The sequence below is a fragment of the Microcebus murinus genome, chromosome 24 (genome assembly GCF_040939455.1).
Source record: "Microcebus murinus isolate Inina chromosome 24, M.murinus_Inina_mat1.0, whole genome shotgun sequence".
Classification (NCBI taxonomy): domain Eukaryota; kingdom Metazoa; phylum Chordata; class Mammalia; order Primates; family Cheirogaleidae; genus Microcebus; species Microcebus murinus.
The window spans coordinates 8,866,737-8,881,599 of record NC_134127.1 but is presented as its reverse complement, the minus strand read 5'-3'; the positions used below and the strand labels follow the sequence as shown (position 1 = coordinate 8,881,599).

General features: G+C 35.9%; 1 protein-coding gene across 6 annotated transcripts in view; it reads left to right on the top strand.

Moving 5' to 3' along the window:
* The window catches only part of NRG1 (neuregulin 1), a 1,019,909-nt gene that overhangs the window by 857,671 nt on the left and 147,375 nt on the right, over positions 1-14,863 (top strand). For 3 of the 6 annotated variants that reach the window (XM_075997402.1, XM_075997399.1, XM_075997401.1), the window contains exons 3-5: positions 1,336-1,457; positions 9,625-9,675; positions 11,504-11,554. In XM_075997402.1, coding sequence (XP_075853517.1) covers positions 1,336-1,457; positions 9,625-9,675; positions 11,504-11,554 — 224 coding nt within the window. The remainder of the gene's footprint in view (positions 1-1,335; positions 1,458-9,624; positions 9,676-11,503; positions 11,555-14,863) is intronic. The other 3 variants (XM_075997404.1, XM_075997403.1, XM_075997405.1) reach the window with 1 other exon arrangement.

Sequence of the window (14,863 nt, the reverse complement as noted above, 5' to 3'; positions counted from 1 at the left end):
AGCTGAATTTTGATGGGTAGAAGTACAGGGCGCCTATTGTAGGAGGAAGGAATGACACAAACAGAAACACAAGACACAGAAGTCCATGAGACTTACATGTGGAACTTTGGGTGATTCAGTTTCATAGACTGGAGGAGAATAGTAAGAATTAAATTTGAAACAATTGATCTTACTTCATTAATAATATTATGTGACAAGAAAACCAGAAAATTTACGAGAAAACTAACAAAATATAATATGGGAGGTTTTCAACCAGAAGAATTGCTATTTTTCCTTCCTGCCTTGTATTTTGCCTATTGTCCTCCCTTGGGGAGTCCAGGCTACAGTATAGAAGGATATATTTTTTTTAAAGAGATAAGGTCTCGCTGTGTTGCCCAGGCTGGAGTGCTATGGTTATTCCCAGGCATGATTATAGTGCACTCAGCTTCGAACTCTTGGGCTCAAGCCATCCTCCTGTCTCAACCTCCTGAGCAGCTGGGACTGCAGGTGTGAGCCACCACACCCAGCTTTAGAAGTATTCTTTAGAAAGGCTTTAGTAAACTCTCAACCAATCCCAATTGTACTGAGTTTTTATATCCTGAGACTACTTAAATTACAGGCTATGTGCAACAGTAAAACACGAATGCAAATCACAGTGCTGCCCATGTTCAAAAATATAATGACTTATTGATTTCATTTTCAGAGTTTTATGAAAATATGTGATGTAGTTGTATGGATTTTTATTCCAGTATTAAGAACCTTTCATGTGGTACTGTGTTCCTAGTAATGACAGTCTTAAGGAAAGAAAAATTCTCTTCCTTTTGGAAATGATAAATCCTCTTCATTCAAGTTTAACATTATTCTTGATGTTACTCTACTGAGGAGTCCAAAAAGTATTTTTATCTGTTCTAGTCTTCATTAAGTATCTGTCTGTACCAGACTTGTAAGAAATGATTTTATACTTTTTTGTATTCTCAAACCCTAGTGGCCAGTGATTTAGATACAGAGAGGAAAGAAAATTTACCAATGGGGTTTAAAGATCTAAGGTGTAATGTGATTAATGGTGGTACTAGAGGAGTACAAAGAAAAATTAGAGAAGATCTCCTTTAAATAACTGATTTGAATGGCAAAATTAAAATGATATCCATGGTATTGGTTAAATGCCATGCATCCCAATTTTGCTGTGGGTCACACACATCATGCAGTCAAATCGATGTCATAGCAAGTTGTGTTTTTAACACATGTGCACAGTGGGGAGAAAGAGTTTGAGAACTCTGAAACTGTAGAAAAATATATTTCGCTATTTATTGGGTTTCTGTGATCTACACTTACACCGCTTTGGTCCTGATCTCACAGGAAGTCAGAACTTCGCATCAACAGAGCCTCGCTTGCTGATTCTGGAGAGTATATGTGCAAAGTGATCAGCAAGTTGGGAAATGACAGTGCCTCTGCCAATATCACCATTGTGGACTCCAATGGTAAGAGATTCCTACTGCGTTCTGTCTCTCAGTGTACTGTAAGAGGAGTGATCAAGACATGGGGTAAGACTTGAGATAACTTGGTGTGTTCAATCTCATTGTGCACAAATTACAAGCCTAGAAAGAAAAGCAAACATTTCAGGTATCTTGTGTCTCTTCCATAAAGCCCTTCACTCCACGAGATGATACAGACCCAAGATATACACAGATTTTTTAAAAAAGGATTTGAGCAAGGTCATGAGTAGCAGAGACAGGATGGGTTGCTAAAAGAAAGAGGTTGGTCAGGAAGGACAATCAAATCTTTGGCTCTGTTAACAACAGAATACTGTTGCACAGAATGTATTTATATACACTTACAAAATATACGTCTACATATATGTATGTTACATTTGTGTGTATATATACAAAATACAGTCCTGACTCATTATTGGCAATTTGTATTCCTACATAGGTTGTTAAATGATTATATCCAGCTGTGGGCAGCAGAAAGTTTAATTTTTTTTAGGCCCATTAATTTTAAAATTAGGGAGACTCTTAGAGCCAATGAATTTGCTACTGTGCATATGGCTTTAGCTTCAGCTTTCCTCAGAATAGTGCCAGGGAATATCTGTCAAATGAATGAATGACTTAGAGGTAGGAAGTGCTACCTACTTACTGTGGGAAAGTGAAAGAACCACAGCTGATGGCTCTTTGATTCATAATACCCTAATACTCCACAGTTTGATTGAGTCATCTCTAGGAGCTGACAGTGACTTGACAATGCTTGTTTAAAATCTCTTGGAATAATCAGATGCTATTTTATAACCTTCGGTGCCTTCTTTCCTTTTGGAATTAAGCCAGTTGACTATTGCCTTTACAAAATCCGCCATCTCTTATAAAAGCAAGCCTAGTTGCGTTGCTTCTTGGTGGGCGATGAGAAAAAAGCAAGCATGTCTCTTTTCAGGACATGATCTCTTTAAGGGATAAGGTAAAAATGCCATGTTAGCACAGGAAGAGTAAAAGTAACTTTCAGGGTTAATTTCATGGGAGATTGATAAGAGTTTTTATTGCTTGATCCATCTATAATGTAATAGGATAGGGAGAAAGGAATGAGATAAAAATATGAAATAGGGCTGGGAAGATCCAGGTTAATACATAGCCCTCTCTGGACTTCTCCCCAGCCTGTGCTATAGTATCGTAATCAAAGTTTATTACTTTCATTGTAAATATCTTCTTCCACAGAGAGTCAGGGAGAGCAGTGAGAAATCGTTTCCACTACGAGCTGTGTTTATTATAGTTTAAAATCTAAAAGCCACTTAAAATTTTTATGAGTAAATATAACATCACTTCGTTTTTGTAATCAGCATAGGCTAAGCAATATTATTTTGCTAGTGTTACTTTATTCCATGTGGAATTTTACAGGATGCTATATGAAACACAGATTTAAAAATTAATTTCAGTGAGTAATTCTTCACCTTCTACTATGCCATATTTTGAAGATGGTTTTGTTTGTCACTGGCTTGGTTCAGTGTGTCTCCTCGTGGTTAATGCTGTTGAATTATGATTTTGACACTTGGATTCGATTTGGGTAGCTATGCATAGTATAAAGTCCCAGGAAAATAAAATTAGAGTTCTTGTCATGGTCTCACTGAGTGTTGACAGTAGTAGTATGTTGATTATTGCATGGTTTCTGATTTCCAAGATTAAGCAGTGAATTCTTTACCATTATATTATCTCTGGCAAAAATCCACAGGGTTCCTTTTTTCTTAATTTTTGGGGTACTGAAAGTCTGATAATGTGGCTTTTCACATTTCTCTCATAAGAGACACATCCAATTCATCTTTCCATGTTCATTCATTCAAGTCTTGGTCTGGTGCTCAAATTTGAATATGTAGCATTGACCAGTTATAGTGCAGAGAAATAAAAGTCAAGATATTTTTGATAATGACTCTTCTTTTTACCTGGCAAGAATAAAGAGAAGTTTATGGAATATATTAAGTGCATCATTCTTAACCAACTAAAATTCTTTCAAAAGGAATGCGTTCTTACTGATTTATTTAAAGCATCAAAAGAAAACAGTGAAGAATCTCGCTTACAATGCTAGGTGGTCTTGTTTTTATTTTCTTCTTGGAATGGTAGGAATGGGTCATCCTCATTCAGCCCTCTCATTGTATTCAAAAAGACATTGGAGCTTTAGCATCGAAAACAAACTCATTCAGTATCACAAAGATACTCAGTAGCAAAAGGGGACTTCAGCCCGGGTTTCTTTAGTTCCTGGTAGAGCCTGGTTCACTCTGCATCTGTGTGTTTGCAGATGTTTAAGGGACACTTTCTTGTTTGGGAAGAACAGAAGCTAAAGGGATAGTATGAGGCATGAGGAGAAAGGGATTCTTCGGAGGGAAGAGCTAGAACTTCATTATGACAAATGGAATTGTACCCAGGGCATCTCTGAGAATCTAAACAGTGGGAGTTTGTGTCACTTCTCTCTAGTGTTTCTACCTTTAATGTTCCTCAGATTCTTTCTTAACTTTTTTTTTTTTTTTTTTACTATTTTCTACATCTTCTCTCTTCTCTGTCACCTATGATGCTTCTTTGTAATGCCAAATTTTGACCTGTTTAAAATTCCTCTTAGCAAGAAGCTGATTAGCAGAGTTTATTTTGTTTTGTCTGGGAGATAGGGTCTCACTCTGTGGCCCTGGCTAGAGTGTAGACTGCCGTGGCATCAGCCTAGCTCACAGCAACCTCAAACTCCTGGGCTCAAGCGATCCTCCTGCCTCAGCCTCCCGAGTAGCTGGAACTATATAGGCCGTGCCACCATGCCCAGCTAATTTTTCTATTTTTTGTACGGATGGGGTCTCCCTCTTGCTCAGGCTGGTCTCGAACTCCTGGCCTCAAGCAGTCTTCCCCCCTCAGCCTCCCAGAGTACTAGGATTACAGGTGTGAACCACCAAGCCCAGCTTAGTTATGCCAAAAGGAAAATATAGAATCGTCCTGATCCCTCACCGTCTTCCACAGCTGCCTATGAATCTGCTATCTTCCATTCAAATCTGGTTACCAGGAAAGTTTCAATTGGCTCTTGAGCTCTCTGGGGCTCAGTTGTGCCACCTTTGGGTTGTCACATCCCTGTTTCTCTAAATCTGAGCAAAGGTTGCACAGAAACACTCTTTTAGACGGAAAAAGCACACTTTCCGCTGTGGTTATAAATTGCCACACAGCTAAACCATCTCTTTCCAAACATATATTTGCTCTTAACTTGGGCCAATAGAGAGTGGAATTCTCAAGAATTTCTTGTTTCCTTGGGTATCCCAGAAAAAAAAAAGTCTTCAAAGTGAGAATGTGTCAAAGCATTGCATTATGTAAAACTCCCTGTGAGATTTTAATTTATATTTTCTATGAAACATTAGTCATTTTGTTTATTTTTTGTTCTCTCACTCACCGGTCCCATATTTCCCTAAGAAGTACGTGGTTATGGTTTAAGAATTTCTGTACAAGTGTTCTTGATCAATGATCTTGGTATATTGCTGCAATCTAATTTCTTCCTATACAAAGAATTCCTTGTGATTGACTTAAATCTTGCTAAGATGTTTAGAATATATTTAGATACAAGATTCCAAGAAAGATGAGGAGTTGTTTGGGGAAGACATTCGTGGGAGGCTGTTTTCTTTTTCCTCGATGACCTTGATCTTTGGAACTATGTTTAATCCCATTAAGACAGCTATAATAATTATTATTATAATAAAGTCTTCTGCAATAAGCTAATTGTTTAGATCTACCTAGATTAGTGACTACTTATAAATGAAATGTTAAAAAAATTAAGAAATTCCTCTTGAAACATTATATGCTTGAGTAAAATAACGACCATACTTCCACTATTTCCAAACATTTAAAAAAGGATGTATGCATAGTCAATCATTTTGTTAACCTACATTTTAGAAATGTTTATGTTTTCTGCCTTTTCCAATGCCCTTCAATCCCTTCTTTATTTGGAATTGGAAAAAAGAATTTGTCATTTGTCAACTTATGCAATCTGCTAATTACTTCTGGGACTATGTAAGGCTAACACAGTGTAGTTAAGTTTTCATATAAAGATGGATCTCATAGGCAGTAATTATTAGATCATGAATTATGAGTGATTCCTTTCATGAATTCATATTTGAAAATTGAAATGACCATATTCACTATGCTGTACACCTCACATATGTTCATTTTTATTTGTAGTTTATTTGGGTAGGTCTTTATATAGGAAATCTTGACTTAGCAATTAATTTTTAGGTAATAAGCTCTATGAAAACTCCTGGGCATTAGAATAAGGAAGAGAATAATAGACCTGTTTGGGTTTCAAATTAATTAAGTAATGCTTTCCTTTCAAAGATTAATACAGGAGAATATACAAGTAATCAATCATCTCCTAAGTTTTTTTTTTTTTTTAAACCAGGAGAAAAATTATTTGCATGAGATTCAAGATCCCATAGGACTGATTGGGCTCATAGCAATAAAATAGCTGTCTCATTTGAGATGAGCAGAAAAATACTATTTTTATAAAATTTGATGAAGTTTCCAATTGGTGCTTTAAAATATTGGCTCATGTGGGTAACAGGCTTAGCCTTACTTCCCTCCCAAATTGCCAGTGCTGTTAGAAATGTTCTGATATTGGTGATTAGCATATACTTATATTGAGAAGCATGTAAAATATGTTTTATAATTCATATAGCAGTCTCCATGTAGTTTATATTTTATAGGTTTCCCATGAAGACTAATAAACAAGAACAACATGAGTGAAATACGATAGAGTTGTCTTTCCAATGCATAGTATCCATCCTGTATCTACACTATTTATTAATTTTGAAATTTTTCAGTCACTTTGAGTAAACATTCATTATGAGCAAGAAGAATTCAGATATTCAAAGATGTCCCTAAAGTCATCTTTACCAGTGCTAATAAATGTCTCCACTTTTTAAATCTTTGAAAAATCACTTAATCAGAATTTTTGTATGCATGACAGTGACCTATGATTTTAGAAAAAGAGTCACAGAAATGCAAGTTGAAATATACACAGACACATCATACGTATATTTGTATATAGTATATGTATATGTGTATTTTGCCAAATAGTTATGTTTAGTAATTATTATGTGCATGGTAAAACCTCAAACAAGTCACACATTCATATTAATTAGAAAAATTCCTTTCCAGAAGATATTTTTCAGACACTGCAACTTTTTCTTGAGAACAGATCCATCCAATTTATTAAAAAAGAATTCAGATATTACAAATACAGTAATGTTTCTTATGTTTACTTGTGTGGTCAGCATAAATTCAGCTGTGTTCAATTTCTGATGATTCTAAATCCTTATTAATTTGCACTAATGAAGGACTAATTTGATGTCCTTTATAAATTAACAAATTTAATATAGCAAATTACTATGGGAAAATATGTTGCTTAAATAAACATCAAGCAGATTGTAGCACTTAATAGTTTCTTAAAGGTCTGTAAGTGTTACGTAAAATTATTTTCCATCATACTTATAATAAAAAGTTATCTTCTAAATCCGTAAATTCTACCATAGCACACACAAAAATACTTGATAAGTGGTTTTAATTATTATAAAAATATTAACTTTTATCATGAGCAAGATTCATTTTAAAACGAAGATGCCTTTGGCATAGAAATGTGTATTAACTTCTCAGCTTGTATTTCCCCCAAGATTAATTCAGAAAATTTGTATTTGAAACCATAATCATTAAAGATATTTTTAAGGTCTCCAGGATAAATACCTAATTTTAGGAAGGGAGGCTATTTTAAGTTGTCTTGATATAGATGCATCTTTGTAGTAACCTCCTGTTCTGGTATTTTAATGTAACACTCAATTAAAGAAGGAAATGTTACACTTAACCTTTACTCTAATCTGAGGTCTTTTCTGCCGGAGATAGAAAAGCTCTGATTTTTTTTTTTTCCCTTGGAAGGTCACAGTGGACAACTACTTGGTTTGTCAAAAATAAATTTCCAAAGAGTCTTGATACCCAAGTTGGGCTTGGGACTCTTGCCCAGCTCTCGTGCTCCTTGAGTTGGCGACTTCAATCTGGTCGTAATGTCATTGGTGCGTCCTGAATGAAGGACAGAGAGAGGCCGCACCTCCCTTAATGTGGGTGCTTTGTTTTGGAAACATTCATCTTCATCTAGGTATTGTATTCCTAGAGGAGAACAAACCCTGTGAATGTTTGATAAAAAATTTCTACCAGGTTAAACTTTCCAAAAGAAGGACAATTTCATTTTCTGTAGCCCAAATCAAGAAAGCTAGTTGTAGCTGCTTCAGAAACGGTTATCACCGTGTCACCAACTCACAGTGCCCCCTTTGGTGCCTGCTGCTTGAGGAAGTCCCAAGGATCTCAAACAGTGTGACATGCTAACTCCTTTCACTTTGTCCAGTCTGTAGTGGGTGTAAGAGCTGGTGTAGATAACTTTGATGTCTTGACAACAAGCTTACTCCTTGAATTGTTTGCCCTCCACTTCCTAGATGAGGGAGGACTATGCACATGTAATTTACACCATAAAGACACATTTTTGTCTTACTAAAGGTATATTTCTGATCTTTATAGATTCGTACTTAACCTGACACTTAACTCTGAAATTTCCCTGATGAATCTCATATGACATCTTTTTTTTTTCCCTTTCAATTCCACAAAACCTTTTGTCTCTAGAGAAGTTTCAAAAGTTGAAGAAATATTGCCACTTTGATTAATTCTTCTTACCTCTTATTGATTTCTCTAGTCCATTAATTGGACTAGACTAGTCCAATCATGGCAGCCCTACATGATCATATATATTTATTTAGCACATTGACTGCTGTGTGAGTTGTATTTAACTCAGGCTAGTCTTGAGCCCAAGGCTGCATGAAGCCAAACCCTGCAGTTGCTTTGTGAAATTCTTACTTGTAGAGCTTCTTAAGGTTACAATTAATATTGACAATTTAATTCTAAAAATGTGGATTGCATTGCATATAACTCATGCAAAGAAAACAATACGAAGTGACAAATTAGAAAGGATCATTTTGTTTTAATAAAACACCATGGCCCCAGGGAAAAGTATTTTTTTTCTAGTGTGGAAGTCAGTGTATTGAAGATGATGACATTGGTAATGAACATTTCTAACTCCATGATTAACAGAGTATTAATTCAAACATTAAAATAAGTCATATATGACTTGGTTAGGATTTTCAGTAAGATCTAGTAATTTTTGTACGGTAGATGGTATCACGATAGGTTTAAATGATCCTTTCATCCTGGATAGGGAATATGAACTGTTGAGTCAGTTGACAAGACTTATAATAAAATTTGAACGGTAGCCGTCATTGCATCTCTGCATCTTACTAGCCTTCTTAAAACTGTACCTTACTGAAAATATTAGATTCCAACAAACTGAAGCCGTTTTCAGGAGGACTGAATACAGAATTAGTTAGACAAGGTCACCACCCTGTATTCCATCATAAAGGCAGTGAGAAACCAAGTTCAAAGTTTGAATAAGACTATCACAATTCTCATGATAATGACCAGTCCACAGTGTGCAGGTTCATCTTTCATTTCTCTGGGGTAGGAGTTGCCTATTTATCTTGTGCCCTGCCCTGATCCCTGAGTATCTGACATGCCTATCTTACGATCAGGCAATTATCTTGTTTACCATCGACAATGTTCATTAGAGTTCCATGCCAGTACTTGATGTTTTTCACCAATCCCAACTAGAAAGATTGCTTGCTTTTATTTTTGAACAGACATGCAATTTTCCAAAGATCTATCACTTAAAAAATTCTGACGACAGCTTTGTGATCCTATGGCTTTGACTTCCTTGTTTCCCTTATTAATACTTTTGTTTCTGAGGAGCTCACTGTCTCTTTGTCTGAGATTCTCGCTCACTGACCTGAGTGGTAGCAGTGAATTCTTGCTAATTATTCGAGCACAGTTGATCTCATGCTCTTTGCCCAAGAAAGAAGAACTGTTTGTTTGCACAGTGTGTGTGTGTTTGTTTTTTTTTTAGCATTTCTCACTCTCCGTATGGCTAACGCCTGGACTTTCATCACTCCTTTGCAATATTTCCTTCCTTTACACTCATATTTACTTTGAAAGCAGGCTGTGGTGCCAGCTCCCGGCCTCCTGATTGTACATCATAATATCCTATCACCTTTTGTTTTTGCAGAGATCATCACTGGCATGCCAGCCTCAACTGAAAGAGCCTATGTGTCTTCAGGTAAGGAAAATAAGCCCGGCCAATTTTACTAACCAGAATGACACACATAGCTGCTGGCTGCTCCTTGTACTAATCAAAACCCTTTCTGCATCTAAATCTCAGCTGTCCTTGTTTTCTGCTTCAGTACTCTTCTCAACTTTGTTCTGACTTTTTAGATTTTACTTAAGGGAGGATGGTTCTTGCTGTACGTCCGAACTTGGGCTTGAGACGAACACATGAGAGAAAGAAATCTGCTTCTGGACACAGCTTAGTGACATTAGACAAGTGACAAATGGAGACATCTGGGTTATAAGCTCAGTTTTCTTATCTTTCTAGGTGCTTCTCTTAGTTGCCTCTGCTCTTTGACTCATCAGAGTGTATTTCTGGATCATAGATCAGTATCTAATCTCTGGCCTTAGGGTTTCTAATGACCAGTTGTGGATCATTAAACTTAAAAAAAAAAAAAATCATAGCCTGACTTTTTAAAATGCTGTTGCGTTTTGTTTTTGTTTATTTCTCACTTGCCTAAAATATTTGCTGATAGCAGTTACAGTCTGGGCAGATATTGGCTACTTAAAACTTAGCTCTACTAATGCATGTACAACCATACTTCATAGATTTCTCCACTACCTATGCATTTAATCTACTGTATATTTATTTTTTTAATTTTTCTTTTTCTCTAATTCTATGGTTAATAGAACTTTAGAGCTTTTAAAAATTAATCTTGCAAACAAATTTTTGGAGATCTGAGATTGAGAAAACTATTTCAGAGGTATAATGATAACTTGGTTTTACATGTTTCTTTTTTATTTACAAAGATTTTTACTTCTCATTTGATAATCACAATAAAATTGTGAGATAAGACATCATTTTCTCTCATGTTAAAGGTGGTAAGGAAGGAGGAAAAGGGAGAGAGAAAAAAAGAAAACAAATAGTTGAATACTGTGAGTTTCTTCACCTTTCATTTAGGCATTTTTGTATAAAAATTATTAGCTGATTCCATTGGGAACCTGAGCTTTTAAATTCATATAGTGCTTGTCTTGGGAATTTAGATTGACCGACTATTACTTCCTGATATTGTGACTTAAATATTGATAACTTTCTGGCTTTGACTTTTCATCCTTCTTTGATACTAAGTTTCTCTTACTTCATACTAATGAAAACCCATCGGTCCCATGTTTTCTTTCTTTACTGCATGAGAGATGTTTTATGCTCCTTCTATACTTACATACTGGTTTTCCTTCCTTTATCCTCGCTACCTAAGAGAATCTTGCTACTATGCATCCCTAACTATTATATTATTTATTTAGCATGTTTTGTTTGATCCTAATATAATTGCTCCAGTCGAGCTTGCATGGACTTTATTCCACACTATGTTTGGTCAGGATGTTTATGCAGATCCCAGTTGCCTGGAAATACTCTCTTTTTTTTTTTTTTTTGTATGCATGAAAGTTGACTTTCATTCTCTCCAAATATAGAGGTTCTTGTTTTTGGTTTTATGTTTCTTAAAATCAAGAAGGAATTATCTGTCTCACCTGTAGTGTGGCTCTGTGTAGCGTGGTATTTCTCAAAAGCTCATAGAGCAATGGGTGTGTAGAATATCTTTGCAGGTGGACTAACTCCATCTTCATCTCTTTTAAAAGCCTTTAGGTCTAGACTACAAAAATACTCCTTTGTGGTCTTTGAATATTGCACATACCTTCCTTTGACTTAAAGATGCTTCAGTTTTTCTGCTGCCCTGTGTTCAAGCCCTCTTTCTCCATGTGATACCCAAGCCTGGCAAATTTCTAATTTAAGAGTCCAAGCGGCATGACTCCATAAACCCTCATTCCACTTTTATGTTTTATAGAGTCTCCCATTAGAATATCAGTGTCAACAGAAGGAGCAAATACTTCTGCATGTAAGTATATTGAAATATTCTGTTCACTAGTTTTTAACCCAAGGAATGTGTCTGCTTCGGAAGATCATGTTTACTTCCATCCTCTGCCCTCATTAAGGGATAGCAGGACGGTATTTTGATAGCAGGACGGTATTTGCTGGTAATATATTGGGGGTCAATGAAGTACCCCCTTTCCCCCAGTAGATATAAGAATGTTAAAAGATACCACCTATGTGTTAGTTTTAGGATAATCTGGTGGCTTTGAATGTTGGAAAATAATCACATGGCTTTTGAGGCCTAGTAGGTTATTTTCAGCTTGTCTTGATGCTTTCAACAACTGTCTGAAGCATGATATCCAGCTGTTTGGGGCTTCTATTCCAAAAACTCCTCAGTTCTCCTACAAAGACTGCTGTGATGGAGTGAGGAAACTATATATAGATGCCCTTAATTCAGATTTGATAGCAAGTGACTAATTATGAGGATGTTTGAAAGCAAGTCCCTAGGCAAGATCTCAGATTAGTTTTCATGTGTTGAACGTGGAATGTGCCGTGTGCATATGGACTTCTACGACTGTTAGATTGATTGGTGCTTTGTTCTGTGTCAGGGGAACTTAAGAAATTAACAAGGACTAGGAAAAAGAGTTTTTGATACTTATAAATTGAGCCTATCGTACTATTCAATTTTGGTATTTAACAGGGGAGTTTATCAGACCTTGACAATTAAACTTGTAACTATAGTCTTTCTCTTTCTTATTTTGGCTCTTTATTTAAAGCATTTCTCAGCTTGATAAGCTCTTCAATAAATAGATGTTCCTAGTTATTCTAATTTGGAGAATGTGTTGAAGGAACAATTTCCTTTTGCAATCAGCATGGTAGGAAACTCTTGAAAAGAAAGTCTGTACTTTTGGCAACTTAAGCGGTTTTGTCAATCTGTTTAAATAGATCCCAGTTTGGTCTAAAGTCTTTCCCTTAGGGTTGTTGGTACCAGAACTGTAGCTAAATGGTGTAAAAATATCTTTTATTGCATGAAATATGGTATTTTGGCTATATTTTAGCTACATAAAGCATCATTTAACTGAATTGATGGCAATAATCGAGTAAGATCAAACAGGAAATGAAATGCAAGGAAGAGCTAAAATGGCTTCCTCTGTGTGCTAAGGATCCTTATAATATACTCCAAAATGGTAATCCCTGCTGGGCTGGGTTATTTGTTATTTAATTCTACTTATAAAATGATTAGTATAATTATGTGGATTTTAGAAACTAGCAATAAGGAATCATATTGAGCTTTGGTTTTTTTTAAAAAGTGTTTATTATTGGAAAGCAAATACTAGGGTTTGACTTTTCGGGGGTTTTTAGGGTAGGGTCTTTTTTTGGCATTTTGTCAGAGAATAATTCCTCCTCTTCATGACTCATTGAATAAAGTTATTGAAAAGTAATTGGAACCCTTTACGCTATCACCAGTGGGGCAATGGATCCTATCCTTGAGCACATCTGAGCAGTTTGGGAATGGAAGGAAGGACTTCTTTTGGTTTTCGGGAGCTTTGGGGAACTGAAACGAATCTCTTGGTTTACATTTCTATTCATTACAGTATTAGTGAGAGAGAAATAATTTTGAAATCTGAGTATGCTCTCTAACTCTCAGCAGAATTATTTCCTGCTATTTGGTAATGGTTTAGGACTGAGACAGAAGACTTTGCGTGCCATCGTGTTAAACCCTGTCGGTGTGCCATTTTTGTGCACCAGTCACCCCACCGCATGCATGGGAGGGTCTCAGTAAATGCTGTTGAATTGATCTGTGCATACATTTTTTGATCTCATGTAAATATGCTCTATAATTTGAAAACACAAGCCATGATTCTAGGCCAGTGTTGGTTATGACAGGGAAAACAGTGTGAGGCACACCAGCCATTTCAAGACAGCCTACCGCAGGACTCTGCATCGCAAGGGAAAAGCGCTGATATAGAAATATCTCCATTTGGTTAAGGCTGGTGGCGAAAACTTGAAGAATCAGCAGCGACAACAAGCTGGACTTAAAAATTCAAAATATATAAAAAATAAGTCACAGGGGTGACTCTTTTGGATAAGTTCATGAGTCAGAAATAATCAGCCTTGGAGATTTCTTTTCTCTTTATTTTAGCCAGAACAGAGACGCAGGTAAATCCCTGTATTTGAGAAGTGAATTCTGCTTTTATAATGTAATCAATGCCTGCCTGGGCTGCGTTCTTTGAACTATTGACATTGGTGTTTTCTAAAGTAAATGTGGGAAAGCCTTTCTGAAGTAGTATGGATTCAGCAAACATTTGATATATAAAAATAGTTCTGTGTGCTTTGGGGGTCAGTATACAAATGGAGAGGCAGCCCAGTTAGTTACTTTTCAGTCCTCTAGGTACAAATGTACCTGCACACTCCTATACGGGAAATGCATGCTTGCTGCCAGGGCAGCTTTGGAGAGCTGCTCACTGCAGGGTGCATTTTTAGATGGTTCGGTTGTAATGGTTTATGTCCTTGTTCCTGCTCAGAACCCTGCCAAGTCCGTCTCCTCTGCTATATCTGTTTGCTCCAAAGCCTGATTGCTTCGGCCCCCAAAAGGAGAAAACAAAAATCACCTATCTACTCATCCAAAATAATAATGCAAATAATGTAGTAGTATATTTTTTCTTCTAATAAGTGTTTTTCATTCTGACTTCCTACTTATGCATCATCCCCGTATCTCCTTAATGTATCATAAGCGTTTTTCTCATGCCTTTAAATACTAATCAGGAATATAATGTATTTTTCTAAATCAATGTAATAATAAGGAAATCATTCTTGACTGGAGGTCTTAGGGGACTTATTTTTCATCTACAAACATTGTCAGTTTTGTCTCCTTTCTATTTATTTTTTCTACCATTTTGTAAATTTGGATGAAATATCAGAGTTATTCATCCTTCCCTTTGTAAGACAGTTTTTATTACTCCTTTTTTTTTTTTTGAATTTGGAAACTTCCATTGTACATTGACTGTTTTTGGAGTTGTTAATTATAATTAAAGCAATTGATTATAATACCCTCCTAATAAAATCAACATTATTTCCTTTATCTTATTTTCCTTATTTTATGTTATTTTAGTATGTGTTGCTGCTGAAGCAGGCATGTATTTTATGTCATTTTGTTTTGCAAATGAGGCATCTGTGACCAAAAAGTAATAAGTAATTGGCTAAATGAGTGTTCTGTTACACATAAGTGACACATTTGAGAAAGAAAAGAACTTTACAAAACAGGCAATAGGACTATCTTGTACCTCCTTTTATAGATTCAGCAAAAAAAAGTAAATGGATTGTTTAGAACAAG